The sequence below is a fragment of the Poromitra crassiceps genome (assembly GCF_964638095.1).
Source record: "Poromitra crassiceps genome assembly, chromosome: 30".
NCBI classification, from domain to species: domain Eukaryota; kingdom Metazoa; phylum Chordata; class Actinopteri; order Beryciformes; family Melamphaidae; genus Poromitra; species Poromitra crassiceps.
Genome location: NC_139652.1, coordinates 3,220,367 through 3,238,349, shown reverse-complemented (window position 1 = coordinate 3,238,349; position 17,983 = coordinate 3,220,367). Strand labels below are relative to the sequence as shown.

The 17,983-nt window shown below is 41.9% G+C and overlaps 1 protein-coding gene across 5 annotated transcripts in view; it reads right to left on the bottom strand.

The window, feature by feature from the left end:
* The window catches only part of LOC310800499 (NACHT, LRR and PYD domains-containing protein 12-like), an 83,388-nt gene extending 67,258 nt beyond the window's left edge, over positions 1-16,130 (bottom strand). For all 5 annotated transcript variants that reach the window (XM_083663105.1, XM_083663102.1, XM_083663103.1 and 2 more), the window contains exons 1-11: positions 16,099-16,130; positions 14,962-15,080; positions 14,587-14,738; positions 13,738-13,863; positions 11,531-11,650; positions 10,307-10,426; positions 7,674-7,793; positions 6,142-6,261; positions 5,133-5,258; positions 3,376-3,495; positions 2,815-2,934 (exon numbers count right to left, since the gene is read on the bottom strand). In XM_083663105.1, the coding sequence (XP_083519231.1) occupies positions 2,815-2,934; positions 3,376-3,495; positions 5,133-5,258; positions 6,142-6,261; positions 7,674-7,793; positions 10,307-10,426; positions 11,531-11,650; positions 13,738-13,863; positions 14,587-14,714 (1,100 nt within the window). In that variant the 5' untranslated portion in view covers positions 14,715-14,738; positions 14,962-15,080; positions 16,099-16,130. The remainder of the gene's footprint in view (positions 1-2,814; positions 2,935-3,375; positions 3,496-5,132; positions 5,259-6,141; positions 6,262-7,673; positions 7,794-10,306; positions 10,427-11,530; positions 11,651-13,737; positions 13,864-14,586; positions 14,739-14,961; positions 15,081-16,098) is intronic.
* Positions 16,131-17,983: the final 1,853 nt, after the last annotated feature.

The window sequence follows — 17,983 nt, the reverse complement described above, 5'->3', positions numbered from 1 at the left end:
ACCACTTTCATGAGTTTTGAAGCGTAACTGCGAGCCCTAGAGGTAAAAAGCGTGTGCTAAGCTAATCCAGAACTACAGTGTCGCATAGGCGTCCACGCATTGATTGCGAGAGAAAGAATTTCCGCGTTCACTCGTGATGACGTATAATATCCGCGTCGACATTGTAGTCTCATTTAGCCGTTTGCTAGCTAGCCACCCTTTTAACGGCACATAAAAGCTTCAAAAACTGTGAAGAACCAGGGCTGTTAGCATCGATGATTTCCGGACTCGTTCCTGGACCTCTCTATACAAAGAAGATACGACAGTAGAGTTTCACTACATGACATCTACAGTATCAATCACTGTCTGTGTTTCCATGTCTAACTCTCCTGTTTGACTGAAATTGGCTTTTTTGTTTTGCTGTTTAAAACATTTCCTGTGGGCGTGTCTCATGTGTGTGGCCAGCAGTCAGCTGTTGTGGCTTTCAAGGTGGAGGAGGGCGGGACTAAGGGTGCAATCACAACTACAGCTGGTTTTCTGTACTCCGAACCACAGTGGAAGTTTACTTTGTTGGATTTTAGTTTATAGAAATAATTTCTTCTCCAAAGTTGCATTAGAAAAATATATCCAAGACAAACATGTGAAATATTGTTAGTAAAGTTTACAGCTTCTATTATATTCATTCAGAAGTTTATTGTAAATTCAAATTTAGAACACAGGTGTGAATTGTGTTTGCGTGTAAATTCCAACATACATTGTAAAGTATTTTGCTTTAACCACATGGACATAATGAAGAGCTAGACTTGAGACATTTCCTCATAAATTGAGGTAAATGTTATGATGTACTTTTGCATATCATTTATTGGAAACTGTATTCGTAACTGATTCTTTGTTTGTTTTTCTGGCTGGAGTGATATCATTCAATGTAGCTTGAAGCTGGTACCAAAACATGTAACGCAAGCTTAGATAGCTATTGTGTAGTTTTGTGTATAATAGAGAGCCGCAGGGATGACGTATTTTTGTAGTCAGAACGCGGAAGTCCCGGACTTCCTGGTTCTTCACTGTTTCTGTCTATGGGATTTTTGAATGGGTTTTTGCCGCGATGCTTCAAATAAGGTCTCTGGGCAACGCAAGCTTAATCAAACGCGAACCAGTGTTCAGCCGGATAATCTTCACACATGAGGACCACTTTCATGAGTTTTGAAGCGTAAATGCGAGCCCTACGCTACGTTCACACAGGGAACCTACGCCTTGCCTTGCCTCAACCCACGCCTACGGCTTAGTTCACACCGGGCACCCAAGCCTTGCCTACGCCTTGCCTTTACCCACGCTTTTAAATAGGCGTCCGTTTTAGTCAACAAGGCTGTGTACACCGGGCGCCTGAGCGTGAACCCTGCGTGTACCCACGCCTTGCCTGTGCCTTGCCGATTTTATCGTTTAGGTGTGAGTTCTATTTTCAAGCCGACTAGGCGCGTGCAGGCAGAGTTACTACAACAGTGTTGAGCAGAGAGAGAGAGAGAGAGAGAGATTGACGGGTGGCTATCACGTGGGGCTTTCTCCCTGTCGGCAAACAAATCTTCAGGAGAGAGAATAGCGACCGAAGAAGCAAGATGGACAATGTTGTTGTGCCAGCACATATTCTTGCAAGATTACCTCTCTAAAAAGTCCAACTATAGTCAGACCTGGATATACATATCCAGCATCAATAGAACATTAAATATATCAGATGTATTTTACCTACACATGATAATTCGGGACCACACGTGAAAAAATACAGTCGGGAGAGAGGAGAGGCGCTTGTAACTCGGCTCCAGGTTCAGCGTGCAAAGGCGTGCGGTGTGATCGTAAAAGCGTGTAATAGGTTCACGCCCAGCTCAAGGTCTGCAGGCGTAGGCGTGGGTTGAGGCAAGGCAAGATGTAGGTTCCCTGTGTGAATGTAGTGTATGCCAGTAGCCTGTTTCTGTGCAGCCAGACTCCTCTGGGGGGGGATGCTGGCCAGCGAGACTAGCTCACTACAAGCTCTCAGAGTGTGATGCAACACTGAAGGAAACTATTCTAAATGAAACAGAACATTTTACCTCTTAATATTAATCAAGTTTTATGAGGTAGGCCCCCAATAGAGAGCCCCAGGGATGACGTATTTTTGTAGTCAGAACGCGGAAGTCCCGGACTTCCTGGTTCTTCACTGTTTCTGTCTATGGGATTTTTGAATGGGTTTTTGGCGCAATGCTTCAAATAAGTTCTCTGAGCAATGCAAGCTTAATCAAACACGAACCAGAGTTCAGTCTGATAATCTTCACACATGAGGACCACTTTCATGAGTTTTGAAGCGTAAATGCGCCCTAGAAGTAAAAAGCTCGTGCTAAGCTAATCCAGAACTACACACTGTCGCATAGACTTCCACGTCACGTCAGCACTCAACCTGGACTGTTGTTGATGTGTGCACTGATTACCCCGGGCGGAACGGGGCTGAACCAGGTGAGGGAAAGAGAATTTCCGTGTTCGTCCTTTGAAGTGATGACGTTATTGACGTATATATCCCAGTCCACTAAACAGTGTAGTCTCATTTACCCGTTTGCTAGCTACAGTAGCTGCCCTTTTAACGGCACATAAAAGCTTCAAAACTCATAAAAGTGGTCCTCATGTGTGAAGATGATATTACTAAACACTTTTTCGCATTTGATTAATCTTGCGTTGCCCAGATACCTTATTAGAAGCATCGCGCCAATAACCCATTCAAAAGTCCCATAGGCGAAAACAGTGAAGAACCAGGAGTGTTAGCATCGATGATTTCCGGACTCGTTCCTGGGGCTCTCTATATAACCGTCCTCTTACCTTGTGTCTGAAGGTCCAGGTTCATTACTGAACTGTGGAGGATTGTTTTTAGACCAGTCAGTCTTCATAGACAGACAGCTGGGTACTGGAGACTCTGCTCTCTGTCCGTGGTGCTGACCTCTGGAAACACAAATGTTTGATACATATCATTAGTTCTAGCACAGGACTGATATTTACGTGGGGTAAAATATGATACATCATAGAAAAATCAACTGCCCTCCCTGACATTTACTGGGTGGCAACGGCAATGGAACCCTATGCAGCCCAAGTGGCGCGAGGCGCAAGTGTCTGACTCTAGCCAGTTAACTCTGTTTACATTATAAAAACTGTGACAGTTCACACAACTTTAACACAACATGGATATATTATACATCAAACTCTTGAGCTACTTCTGCTCTTACTCAGAATGTCAAAATATTAACGTTTGTTTGGCACAACTCATACTATTAACTGCCGCGGGGTTCCGCATTTCTGGGTGGCAAGTGACATCACGTAACCTTTGAATAAGAGCCACAACGTAACCGTGCATGTGCAGGCAAACACGTGAATGTGACCTCTTACCTTGTGTCTGAAGGTCCAGGTTCATTACTGAACTGTGGAGGATTGTTTTTAGACCAGTCAGTCTTCATAGACAGACAGCTGGATACTGGAGACTCTGCTCTCTGTCCGTGGTGCTGACCTCTGGAAACACAAATGTTTGATACATATCATTAGTTCTAGCACAGGACTGATATTTACGTGGGGTAAAATATGATATATCATAGAAAAATCAACTGCCCTCCCTGACATTTATTTTCTCTCTGCCCCACCCCCGCACCTGTAAAAAAAATCTGCCCTCCCCCACCCACAAGTTCAGCCTTTTATAATTTTATACACAACTTTGTTTGAAATAAAACAGCGATAACTTTTTATCACCTGACCGTCGTATCTGGTGAAATAGTGTGGCTCTACTGTACCTCCATGCACAGATATCACGATCATATAGTGTTATTTAATGTAAATCACAATGAGACAGGTGAAATAGGCTATAGCTGATGATATTGATCGATAGTTGAAGTTTTTCTTTACTGTCGCTCCTCCATTACGTGACTGCAAGCCTGATTTAACCTAGACAACATTATGAGAACGATATTCTTCAAAGACCTATATGCACAGAAAGGCATGTTGTATATGTGCAGGTGTGCCCATCACCAGTAATGTTTTCATATTCATATCATTACATCATCATTTAGACATGTGGTATAACCACCGTGGTATACGAGGGATCAGCCGAGCAGCATTTTGGTCAAAAAAACACGTCACTGGGTGGCAACGGCAATGGAACCCTATGCAGCCCAAGTGGCGCGAGGCGCGAGTGTCTGACTCTAGCCAGTTCACTCTGTTTACATTATAAAAACTGTGACAGTTCACACAACTTTAACACGACATGCATATATTATAGACCAAATCAGCGGGGATGTTTACATTTACTTCCGGGTACCCCTGGGTCCACACATTATAATGGCAGTGGACGGCACAAACTGACGTGTTGAAGACAAAAACAGACAAAGAAGACAAAAATGGTTCGTCCCTGTTGTGTTGTTGTTTAATATCATTCATAACAACACTTTCACTAACGTTAGTGGAGACCAGACTAGCTAATTTACCTGTTGGACCAGACCAGAGTAGACTTGACGCTAAATTAAATTAACGTGGCGTCGGTAGCTCTGTCTGTAACGTTAACGAGTCTGCAAAAAAACAGCGAGTTTGACAGACAAACAAACGTTATTAGCATGCTAACACTACATAAAACAAACACAGAAGAAAGGCTAGATACGTCGGACAAGCATGTTTACCAACCGTTTAACCATTTAAATTGAAAGTAGTCGCCGAAAACAACGAGAGGGTTTGACAGCATTTATATGACAACACGCACATTTAAACCTGCCGCCTTCCCCAAGTGGTACCTGGAAGTAAATTTGTTTACATGGTGACGTCACGGTGATTTGGTCTATACATCAAACTCTTAAGCTACTTCTGCTCTTACTCAGAATGTCAAAATATTAACGTTTGTTTGGCACAACTCATACTATTAACTGCCGCGGGGTTCCGCATTTCTGGGTGGCAACTGACGTCACGTAACCTTTGAAAAAGAGCCACAACGTAACCGTGCATGTGCAGGCAAACACGTGAATGTGATTTCTCTAATAACTGTTTCATATGGATTCATTGAATAATCTGTCTACTGCTCATCACAACTTTTTTCACAACTTCACAACATTTTTCCTTCAATACTCAAGTTTGATCAGGTAGACTCCCAGTATAACCAGTCCTCTTACCTTGTGTCTGAAGGTCCAGGTTCATTACTGAAGTATGGAGGTTCATTTTTAGACCAGTCAGTCTTCATAGACAGACAGCTGGGTACTGGAGACTCTGCTCTCTGTCTGTGGTACTGGAACTGACTTCTGCAAATTAAAAGAAAAGGCGATATATTTTGTGAGGTGGTCGAACTCAACGGCTCGGCTTTTTGGGATGATGGGCCGTTTTAACTCATTCTCCGCCAGAGGTTCAGAGGAAAAGTCACCAGCCACTGACAGCGTTTTTGATCATTTTCATTAATTTTCCAAGACGCACAGAATATTTCCTTCTATGACTACGTACAGACTGAATATCCCAAAGGAAAGAAGAGAGCCTCAACTTTCATAGGAGAAAAAAAAGTTTGATTCTATCTTCATCCGTTCTTTAGTTATCGACACCTGAATGTAGGTCGTTTTCACCAAAAACAGCAGTCTGTGACCAGAAAGTGGAGGAAAAGGCATTTTTGTAAATGAAGTCATCTTCACGGCTCCTGACCCGAATAAATTCCTTTGATGGTGGATTCTGGCGGTGTTACACTCAACTATGAACCCCATAATGATTTGGTTTCCTCTTCCCGGTCAAACACGCCCGTGGGCACAGCTTTTACCATAACACCGGTGTGAGAAAGAGATTCACCCCGCTATTGAGAGAGGGGAGCCCGGGTCGTGCATTCGTCTTGCACGCGGGGGGCGACTGGTTGTCTGTGTACTGTACGTCAGGAGCAATTTACCGGCTGAAATTTACACGGTGTCAAGAGTTTAGGAACTAATTCCTGAGGACAAGTGATTTGTGGACGTGTTGTCAGTGTGCTGTGCTATGGACCTTTTCTGACCTGAATGTGATTTATCTAATAACTCTGTTTCATATGGATTCAGTGAATAATCTGCCTACTGCTCGTCACAACTTTTTTCACAACTTCACAACATTTTTCCTTCATCAATATTACTCAAGTTTGATCAGGTAGACTCCCAGTATAACCAGTCCTCTTACCTTGTGTCTGAAGGTCCAGGTTCATTACTGAAGTATGGAGGTTCATTTTTGGACCAGTCAGTCTTCATAGACAGACAGCTGGGTACTGGAGACTCTGCTCTCTGTCTGTGGTGCTGACTTCTGGAAACACGAATGTTTTATGCATATCATTATTAGTTATACGGGACTGTCTGATATTTACGTGGGGTAAAATATGATATATCATTAAAAAAGTCAACTGCCCTCCCTGGCATTATCCTCTCTGCCCTCCTCTCCCCCTGAACTTGTAAAAAAACGATCTGCCCTCCACTGATCACCCACAAGTTCAGCCTTTTATAATTTTATACACAACTTAGTTTGTTTGAAATAAAACAGCAATATTAACTTTTTATCATCCGACCGTCGTATCTGGTGAGATGGTGCAGCAAATGGATTGAAATTGTATTCCTCCTATGTGCAGCAAGAGCAGCAACGAGACTACTGTTAACCTTGCAAGCAAGCTGGATTCCCTCGAATGTGATTCCTTCGAATGTTTTTCACAACTTCACAACATTTTTCCTTCATCAATATTACTTAAGTTTGATCAGGTAGACTCCCAGTATAACCAGCAGACAATTGGACTCGAGTCATAGGGACTCGGACTCGAGTCGACTCGAGTCGCAAATTTGACGACTTCCGACTCGACTCGGACTTGGAAGGTAAATACTTGAAACTCGACTCGGACTTGGAAGAAAATGACTCGAAACTCGACTCGGACTTGTGACAAGATCAGCCGAGTGCACCAGCTGGGCGTACGCCTAGGTTTACACGCTACGTCCGATGTAGAACTCAAAGTTACGACTAACTTAATTTTATGACTAGTGCACCCTGTATGCGCTGCGTCTGTGTATGGAGCAGGCGTAAAAGTTACACCCAAATGCGTAGCTACTCACTGACAGCTGTCTCATCTTGATCTGCGCGTGATGCGGCCGGAATCTTCTCCAAAAATATCGATCGATATGTGCTGTAAATAGACGTCCTGCGCCCAAAGCTGATGCGTCGGAAGATCTTTCAAATTCTTCCTGACTTCGTCAACTGCCCGCAGTGCGCAGTCTGCCATCGCATTCAGTACTGATTGCACTTGTGATCAAACTGCTTGTGTTGGCGCTGTTAAATTGAGCTGTGAGAACGTTTCTATGCTTTGAATACAACTCTATAAGTTTGAGCTGAGTTGGAGCTGTCTGTCAGCTGTCTCGAGCTCGTCTGAGAAAAGTGTGTTGCTTGGCAACAAGCACGTATTAACGTACAGTTAATACGATAGTGAGTTCAACCACCCTCTGCAGCCTAAATAATCTCTGCCTTGTCATTTTTTCTAACCTGTGACTCGACTTGACATAACCTGTGACTCGACTCGAGACTTGACTTGAAATAACATTGTGACTTGACTTGACTTGACTTGCCGACAAAAGGAAAGACTTGGGACTTGCTTGAGACTCGGGACCAATTGACTTGAGACTCGCTTGGGACTCGGATCAGAGGGACTTGGACAATTGTCTGATAACCAGTCCTCTTACCTTGTGTCTGAAGGTCCAGGTTCATTACTGAAGTATGGAGGATCATCTTTAGACCAGTCAGTCTTCATAGACAGACAGCTGGGTACTGGAGACTCTGCTCTCTGCCTGTGGTACTGAACTCTAGAAATCAAAAGAAAAGGCAACATGTTTTCAGAGGTGGTCGAACTCAACGGCTCGGCTTTTTGGGATGATGGGCCATTTTAATTATGGCAATATAATTATTTTGTGAACACATGAATTACACACATGAATTAGTAGGAATGGAAAACCCGAATGTGTGAGTGTGTGTGTGTATTTATATATATATATATATATATATATATATATATATGTATAATCAGTTTTTTGGGGGAATTTGGGCCTTTATTTGGTAGGATAGTGGACAGACAGGAAAGGTTGGGGGGAGAGAGAGGGGATGACATGTGGCAAAGGACCACGGGTCAGATTTGAACCCAGGTCGGCCGTGTGAAGATCTATGGTTCTATAGTATGTGCTCTACCAGGTGAGATCTATGGCTCTATAGTATGTGCTCTACCAGGTGAGATCTATGGTTCTATATAGTATGTGCTCTACCAGGTGAGATCTATGGTTCTATAGTATGTGCTCTACCAGGTGAGATCTATGGTTCTATAGTATGTGCTCTACCAGGTGAGATATATGGCTCTATAGTATGTGCTCTACCAGGTGAGATCTATGGCTCTATAGTATGTGCTCTACCAGGTGAGATCTATGGTTCTATATAGTATGTGCTCTACCAGGTGAGATCTATGGTTCTATAGTATGTGCTCTACCAGGTGAGATCTATGGTTCTATAGTATGTGCTCTACCAGGTGAGATCTATGGTTCTATAGTATGTGCTCTACCAGGTGAGATCTATGGCTCTATAGTATGTGCTCTACCAGGTGAGATCTATGGTTCTATATAGTATGTGCTCTACCAGGTGAGATCTATGGTTCTATATAGTATGTGCTCTACCAGGTGAGATCTATGGCTCTATAGTATGTGCTCTACCAGGTGAGATCTATGGCTCTATAGTATGTGCTCTACCAGGTGAGATCTATGGTTCTATATAGTATGTGCTCTACCAGGTGAGATCTATGGTTCTATATAGTATGTGCTCTACCAGGTGAGATCTATGACTCTATAGTATGTGCTCTACCAGGTGAGATATATGGCTCTATAGTATGTGCTCTACCAGGTGAGATCTATGGCTCTATAGTATGTGCTCTACCAGGTGAGATCTATGGCTCTATAGTATGTGCTCTACCAGGTGAGATATATGGCTCTATAGTATGTGCTCTACCAGGTGAGATCTATGGCTCTATAGTATGTGCTCTACCAGGTGAGATCTATGGCTCTATATTATGTGCTCTACCAGGTGAGATATATGGTTCTATAGTATGTGCTCTACCAGGTGAGATCTATGGCTCTATAGTATGTGCTCTACCAGGTGAGATCTATGGCTCTATAGTATGTGCTCTACCAGGTGAGATCTATGGCTCTATATTATGTGCTCTACCAGGTGAGATCTATGGATCTATAGTATGTGCTCTACCAGGTGAGATCTATGGCTCTATAGTATGTGCTCTACCAGGTGAGATCTATGGATCTATAGTATGTGCTCTACCAGGTGAGATCTATGGTTCTATAGTATGTGCTCTACCAGGTGAGATCTATGGATCTATAGTATGTGCTCTACCAGGTGAGATCTATGGTTCTATATTATGTGCTCTACCATGTGAGATCTATGGATCTATAGTATGTGCTCTACCAGGTGAGATCTATGGTTCTATATTATGTGCTCTACCAGGTGAGATCTATGGCTCTATAGTATGTGCTCTACCAGGTGAGATCTATGGCTCTATATTATGTGCTCTACCAGGTGAGATCTATGGCTCTATAGTATGTGCTCTACCAGGTGAGATCTATGGCTCTATAGTATGTGCTCTAACAGGTGAGATCTATGGTTCTATAGTATGTGCTCTACCAGGTGAGATCTATGGCTCTATAGTATGTGCTCTACCAGGTGAGATCTATGGCTCTATAGTATGTGCTCTACCAGGTGAGATCTATGGTTCTATAGTATGTGCTCTACCAGGTGAGATCTATGGATCTATAGTATGTGCTCTACCAGGTGAGATATATGGTTCTATAGTATGTGCTCTACCAGGTGAGATGTATGGCTCTATAGTATGTGCTCTACCAGGTGAGATCTATGGCTCTATATTATGTGCTCTACCAGGTGAGATCTATGGCTCTATAGTATGTGCTCTACCAGGTGAGATCTATGGCTCTATAGTATGTGCTCTACCAGGTGAGATCTATGGTTCTATAGTATGTGCTCTACCAGGTGAGATCTATGGCTCTATAGTATGTGCTCTACCAGGTGAGCCACTGAGATGCAAAACAAATTAGGGAACAAAATGTCTTCTGCATGAATCCAGCCAAACTGACAGCAGGTCTGACCCACATCCAGGAAGTGAAATGTATCTCATGAGCACCTTCTTCTATATCTTGGCCTCCATAAAACTTGTTTTCTCTCCCTATGGTCACTCCTGGTCTCTGTAGTTTTCACTACAATAGTGTAGCTTATCAAATAACATTTCCTCATTACAGTATAACAGTCCTCTTACCTTGTGTCTGAAGGTCCAGGTTCATTACTGAAGTATGGAGGTTCATCTTTAGACCGGTCAGTCTTCATAGACAGACAGCTGGGTACTGGAGACTCTGCTCTCTGCCTGTGGTGCTGAACTCTGCAAATCAAAAGAAAAGGCAACATGTTTTCAGAGGTGGTTGAACTCAACGGCTCGGCTTTTTGAGATGATGGGCCATTTTAATTATGGCAATATAATTATTTTGTGCGCACACATGAATTAGTAGGAATGGAAAACCCCAATGTGTGAGTGTGTCTGTGTATTTATATATATATATATGTATAATCAGTTTTTGGGGGGAATTTGTGCCTTTATTTGGGAGGATAGTGGACAGACAGGAAAGGTTGGGGGGGAGAGAGGGGATGACATGGGGCAAAGGACCACGGGTCAGATTTGAACCCAGGTCGGCTGTGTGAAGATCTATGGCTCTAGTATGTGCTCTACCAGGTGAGATCTATGGTTCTATAGTATGTGCTCTACCAGGTGAGATCTATGGTTCTATAGTATGTGCTCTACCAGGTGAGATCTATGGCTCTATAGTATGTGCTCTACCAGGTGAGATCTATGGTTCTATAGTATGTGCTTTACCAGGTGAGATCTATGGCTCTATAGTATGTGCTCTACCAGGTGAGATCTGTGGCTCTATAGTATGTGCTCTACCAGGTGAGATCTATGGCTCTATAGTATGTGCTCTACCAGGTGAGATCTATGGCTCTATAGTATGTGCTCTACCAGGTGAGATCTATGGCTCTATAGTATGTGCTCTACCAGGTGAGATCTATGGTTCTATAGTATGTGCTCTACCAGGTGAGATCTATGGCTCTATAGTATGTGCTCTACCAGGTGAGATCTATGGTTCTATAGTATGTGCTCTACCAGGTGAGATCTATGGTTCTATAGTATGTGCTCTACCAGGTGAGATCTGTGGCTCTATAGTATGTGCTCTACCAGGTGAGCCACTGGGATGCAAAAAAAATTAGGGAACAAAATGTCTTCTGCATGAATCCAGCCAAACTGACAGCAGGTCTGACCCACATCCAGGAAGTGAAATGTATCTCATGAGCACCTTCTTCTATATCTTGTCCTCCATAAAACTTGTTTTCTCTCCCTATGGTCACTCCTGGTCTCTGTAGTTTCCACTACAATAGTGTAGCTTATCAAATAAAATTTACAATTACAATTACAGTATAACAGTCCTCTTACCTTGTGTCTGAAGGTCCAGGTTCATTACTGAAGTTTAGAGGAATATCTTTAGACCGGTCACTCTTCATAGACAGACAGCTGGGTACTGGAGACTCTGCTCTCTGCCTGTGGTGCTGACTTCTAGAAACACAAATGTGATACATATCATTATTAGTTATAGTATGGGACTGTCTGATATTTACATGGGGTGGGGTATTAATTAATTAATATTAATTGATACATATGATATATCATTAAAAAAGTCAACTGCCCTCCCTGGCATTATTCTCTCTGCCCTCCCCTCCCCCTGCACTTGTGACCGTCACATCTGGTGAGATGGTGCAGCCATTGGATTGAAATTGTATTCCTCCTATGTGCAGCAAGAGCAGCAACGTTTCATGTGATTTGAGTTGTTATAGAAAACAGCCTATGCACAGCATTGATTTGGTTATAATTATGCACAGCATTGATTTGGTTATAATTATGCACAGCATTGATTTGGTTATAATTATGCACAGCATTGATTTGGTTATAATTATGCACAGCATTGATTTGGTTATAATTATGCACAGCATTGATTTGGTTATAATTATGCAGAGCATTGATTTGGTTATAATTATGCACAGCATTGATTTGGTTATAATTATGCACAGCATTGATTTGGTTATAATTATGCACAGCATTGATTTGGTTATAATTATGCACAGCATTGATTTGGTTATAATTATGCAGAGCATTGATTTGGTAATAATTATGCACAGCATTGATTTGGTTATAATTATGCACAGCATTGATTTGGTTATAATTATGCAGAGCATTGATTTGGTTATAATTATGCACAGCATTGATTTGGTTATAATTATGCACAGCATTGATTTGGTTATAATTATGCACAGCATTGATTTGGTTATAATTATGCAGAGCATTGATTTGGTTATAATTATGCACAGCATTGATTTGGTTATAATTATGCACAGCATTGATTTGGTTATAATTATGCACAGCATTGATTTGGTTATAATTATGCACAGCATTGATTTGGTTATAATTATGCACAGCATTGATTTGGTTATAATTATGCACAGCATTGATTTGGTTATAATTATGCACAGCATTGATTTGGTTGCTGTTATAATTATGATTTAATGACACTACTGTTAACCTTGCAAGCAAGCTGGATTCCCTCAAATGTGATTCCCTCTAATGTTTTTCACAACTTCACAACATTTTTCCTTCATCAATATTACTTAAGTTTGATCAGGTAGACTCCCAGTATAACCAGCAGACAATTGGACTCGAGTCATAGGGACTCGGACTCGAGTCGACTCGAGTCGCAAATTTGACGACTTCCGACTCGACTCGGACTTGGAAGGTAAATACTTGAAACTCGACTCGGACTTGGAAGAAAATGACTCGAAACTCGACTCGGACTTGTGACAAGATCAGCCGAGTGCACCAGCTGGGCGTACGCCTAGGTTTACACGCTACGTCCGATGTAGAACTCAAAGTTACGACTAACTTAATTTTATGACTAGTGCACGCTGTATGCGCTGCGTCTGTGTATGGAGCAGGCGTAAAAGTTACACCCAAATGCGTAGCTACTCACTGACAGCTGTCTCATCTTGATCTGCGCGTGATGCGGCCGGAATCTTCTCCAAAAATATCGATCGATATGTGCTGTAAATAGACGTCCTGCGCCCAAAGCTGATGCGTCGGAAGATCTTTCAATTTCTTCCTGACTTCGTTCAACTGCCCGCAGTGCGCAGTCTGCCATCGCATTCAGTACTGATTGCACTTGTGATCAAACTGCTTGTGTTGGCGCTGTTAAATTGAGCTGTGAGAACGTTTCTATGCTTTGAATACAACTCTATAAGTTTGAGCTGAGTTGGAGCTGTCTGTCAGCTGTCTCGAGCTCGTCTGAGAAAAGTGTGTTGCTTGGCAACAAGCACGTATTAACGTACAGTTAATACGATAGTGAGTTCAACCACCCTCTGCAGCCTAAATAATCTCTGCCTTGTCATTTTTTCTAACCTGTGACTCGACTTGACATAACCTGTGACTCGACTCGAGACTTGACTTGAAATAACATTGTGACTTGACTTGACTTGACTTGCCGACAAAAGGAAAGACTTGGGACTTGCTTGAGACTCGGGGCCAATTGACTTGAGACTCGCTTGGGACTCGGATCAGAGGGACTTGGACAATTGTCTGATAACCAGTCCTCTTACCTTGTGTCTGAAGGTCCAGGTTCATTACTGAAGTATGGAGGATCATCTTTAGACCAGTCAGTCTTCATAGACAGACAGCTGGGTACTGGAGACTCTGCTCTCTGCCTGTGGTGCTGGAACTGACTTCTGCAAATTAAAAGAAAAGGCAACATGTTTTCAGAGGTGGTCAAACTCAACGGCTCTGCTTTTTGGGATGATGGGCCATTTTAATTATGGAAATATAATTATTTTGTGTGCACACATGAATTAGTAGGAATGGAAAACCCCAATGTGTGAGTGTGAGTGTGTGTTTTGTTAGTTAGTTTTTTATTTTTCAAAGTGTCATGGACCTTAAGGTGCCCAGCCCACATGGGCTTACAATAAACTAGATTCAAAACATACAGGAGCAAGAAAAAGAAAATGAAAGAACAGAATGTGATATATTCTTCACTGGCCTCACAATTCGATTCGATTCCACGATGCATCTCGATACAGCTCAAAGCATTGCAGCTCCAAGTATTACATCCTCAATTTTCTCTATTATTACTGCACATGGCTACTTTTTCATCGATTAATACAAGCAGTCAGATAAATATCAAGTCCCTTTTTTATTTAGAAAGTGCTTTAAAATCTGAATATCAATAGAAATGTAAACATAAATGATTCAACGATTCGATTCGATTCAGACGTCCACATCGTGAAGTGTAATGTGTAAGGAAGTGAAATGTATCTCATGAGCACCTTCTTCTATATCTTGGCCTCCATACAACTTGTTTTCTCTCCCTATGGTCACTCCTGGTCTCTGTAGTTTTCACTACAATAGTGTAGCTTATCAAATAACATTTCTTCATTACTGTATAACAGTCTTACCTTGTGTCTGAAGGTCCAGGTCCATTACTGAAGTATGGAGGATCATCTTTAGACCAGTCAGTCTTCATAGACAGACAGCTGGGTACTGGAGACTCTGCTCTGCCATCCTCCTCCTCCTCCTTACTCATCTTCTGGACTTTGTGATCTTGTATCTGTGAAAGGTGTTATACAAATAAACTTTACTCACTTACTTATATACTTACTGTACTTACTTCAGTCAGTCTGAGAGGTAAACCATATAACTTGGTTAAGGATAGGGTTAAGGTCTATGGGTTAAGGTCATGGTCTAGTTTAGGCAGAGAAAACCACTTTGTTGTTGTTAGTAAAATGGTTTGGTCATTGTTAAATATGCAAAAACAAATAAATGTAACTCACGTTTGTTCTTTAGAAACGCTGGGAACTCCGCTCACCCACATCGAAGGCAAACGGATGCCCACCAACCCCCACCACACCACTCTTACTGTCCTCCCTGCTATTTGAATGTCACACTCTCTCTGACACACACACACACACACACACATGCACACACACACACACACACACACACACACACACACACACACACGCACACACACACAGACCATTTTAATTCTAGCTTAATTCATTCTTTCCTTTTTATATATCAACACTTGTCTTGAATGAGAAAATTGCATTTTTGTCAAAGACTGTCATTTTCAAGCAGATCCTGTCTGTAATGTCATGTGCAACAGCGCCCCTCTGTGGCTGGTTTGTGGCTCTGTGGCTGTCAGCTGGTTTGAGAAGCCCCTGACTGCAGTACGCAGTCGCAGTGTAGCGGTTCATGTGGGGGCAGGGGAGCGGAGTCAAACGTTGAGGTTGAGCCACTCCCCGATATGCGTACTGCAGTCAGGGCTACTTGGCTGGTTTAGGAGAAATCAGCCCGCCCTCAGTCAGAGCTGATGACAAAACACACGCGGACCAGTCAGACGCTGTAGGCAAGTCGACGCATGTAGGCTACAGTAGGCCCTCTGTAGGCCTAATATGACGCAGATCAGTTTACCACCCCGCTCTAAAGTCCTGATCTGCCTGCAGAAAGTCAACCAGCCGTTTCTCTCTTTATGAGGAGTCATGTGACTGAAAGACGCTCATCTCCAAGAGTCTCAGACACAGATGGAATAAAACTGGGTTAATTTAACGGTTTAATAAACTGCGTCATGTAGGCTTTCTGTGAAGTACAGGGCCACCGCCCACATCAACTACCCTCTTTGTTTTACTGACATCATTATCTCACTATGACATCTTTTCTATGAGCGTTACTTTGAGAGAGAGAAAACAGGCAGGTGAACGCAGGAGAAGACCGCAGACACACTGACTCAGAGACTTTGACAATAAACACGGATGTTCTAACTATGAAAATGGTGACATCATACCATCGAGAGCATACACAAAATACGATCAGAAATAATTTAGCATAAGTCTCCTATTTTGGGATCATAAAGGTGACTGAATAATATGCCTATAGGAATAATAATGTAGTAATACTGTAACACCCACCCTGCTTCAGCCGTGTCTCTCCTGTTCTGCGCTCGCAAAATGGACTCAGTCTGAATGAACTGCGACACACTTTATACTTTACTTTCACTTTCAACAGTTTGCTTGCTCCGCCTGTAGAGAGAGCCAACATCACGCCCACTTGCGGGTTAGGCACACCAAGAGATTTCATCCGCCAATTATTTTCCCATAGACATTTCGTCAAATGCTTATAAAAATAGATGTACTTAGTCGGATCAAACGATTCAGCTATATTTAGAATCAGGACAGACCATAGAACATTTCACTCAGACCAAAACATAAAAAATATCGGATAAAAAAATCAAAATCAGTGGCATGTTCCATGGTCTTTCCTGATTCTAAATATTATTGAATCGCTTGGTTCGCTTGGGAAAATAAATGGATGAAATTATCTTGGTGCGTATGCCTAACCCGGAAGTGGGTGTGCCTTTGGCTCTCTATGGCGTTGTTGTGGCACCAGGCTTTTGGAAGTGATTACATGTAATCAGGTTAATCAGGATACACTGTAATCCCTGACAGTTATAGAAAAAAACAAGATTACAGCTACATTTAATACAAATTCTGATTTCTAACAGGATTTAAAATACATTGTATATTCTATTTGTATAAGTTGTGTATTTATCCAAGCGGCTGTGCACTGTAAATATTGACTCTTCTTATTTTAGATTTGATATATAGCCTAATATAAATTATATAAAATAAATAAATAAAACCTAAAAAACCTAAAACCTTGAAGAAAAGACACACTTGAAAAAACACTTGGCTCAAAAAGGACCACACCAAAACATAAAATGTAGCCTATATGTTTTGGTGCACTAGTCCTTTTTGAGCCAAGTGTTCTTTCAAGTAATTTTATTAGTTAGATTTAGAGTTGATTGGAGAAAAGATTTAGTATTTGAAAGGGAAAGACACCTTTCTGACTAACCATAACTCTACCCATATAACCCATTCTTATTCACATATCTTGAGGTGAGATCAAGGGACCCCTTTGAAAATGACCATGCCAGTTTTTCCTTTCGCCAACATTTTGGCTAACTTTGGAGCATTATTTTGGCCCTTTCCCGGCAATGGGAAGCTCTTCCAGTTTCGGGTGTATCGCTAGCTCTAAAAATGAGCCCGCCACAGCCTTTGAAAGTAATATCAGCCACAGATTATTAATTATTTTTTTTAAGATCCAGGGCTATAGCAAACCAGCTCTGCAACAACTGCCCCCACCCCACATGGAGGTCTTTACTTGATATCTTACTTATTTTGAAGATTGTCTTTTTGTCTGCTGTGCTCCATAACTTGCTATTGCTGTGATCGCTGTGCTACATTGTACAAAGACAAATTCCTTGTTTGCAACATGTTTACTCACTATGGCTATTAAAATAATCTGGAATCTAGAGTGTTCAGTGCTTTTTTCCCCCTTCTTTCAAGACAAAGATACGAGTTGCTGGATAGATTTATTTTTAAATAATTGTACAAATTTCTTTTTGTAACCATTTTTCTCCTTTTTTGTTTTGGCAGATTTGTCTTGTGCTTAACCCATCATTTTCTTGTGTCTAGGTAGCCTACTGTAGGGTTGGGGATGAGTTTGTTTAGTTTGTTGTGTTGGCATTGCTCTCCATTTAGTGGAAGACATGGTGGCACTCTTGTGTTGCGTTCCGGTTCCCCTATAGGCCGGTTCATAATAGCGCAATGCTTTCTTCCTTCTTTCAAGACAAAGATAAGAGTCACAGTGGATAGAAAAGAACACAAGTTATTTAATCATTTTACAATCAGTTGACACTGCAATAATGCTCAATATGACACAGAGCAGACTCAGCAGAACATGGAAGATCATATGAAAGCTGATGGTGGTAAAGATCTGGGAGGAATGACAAAG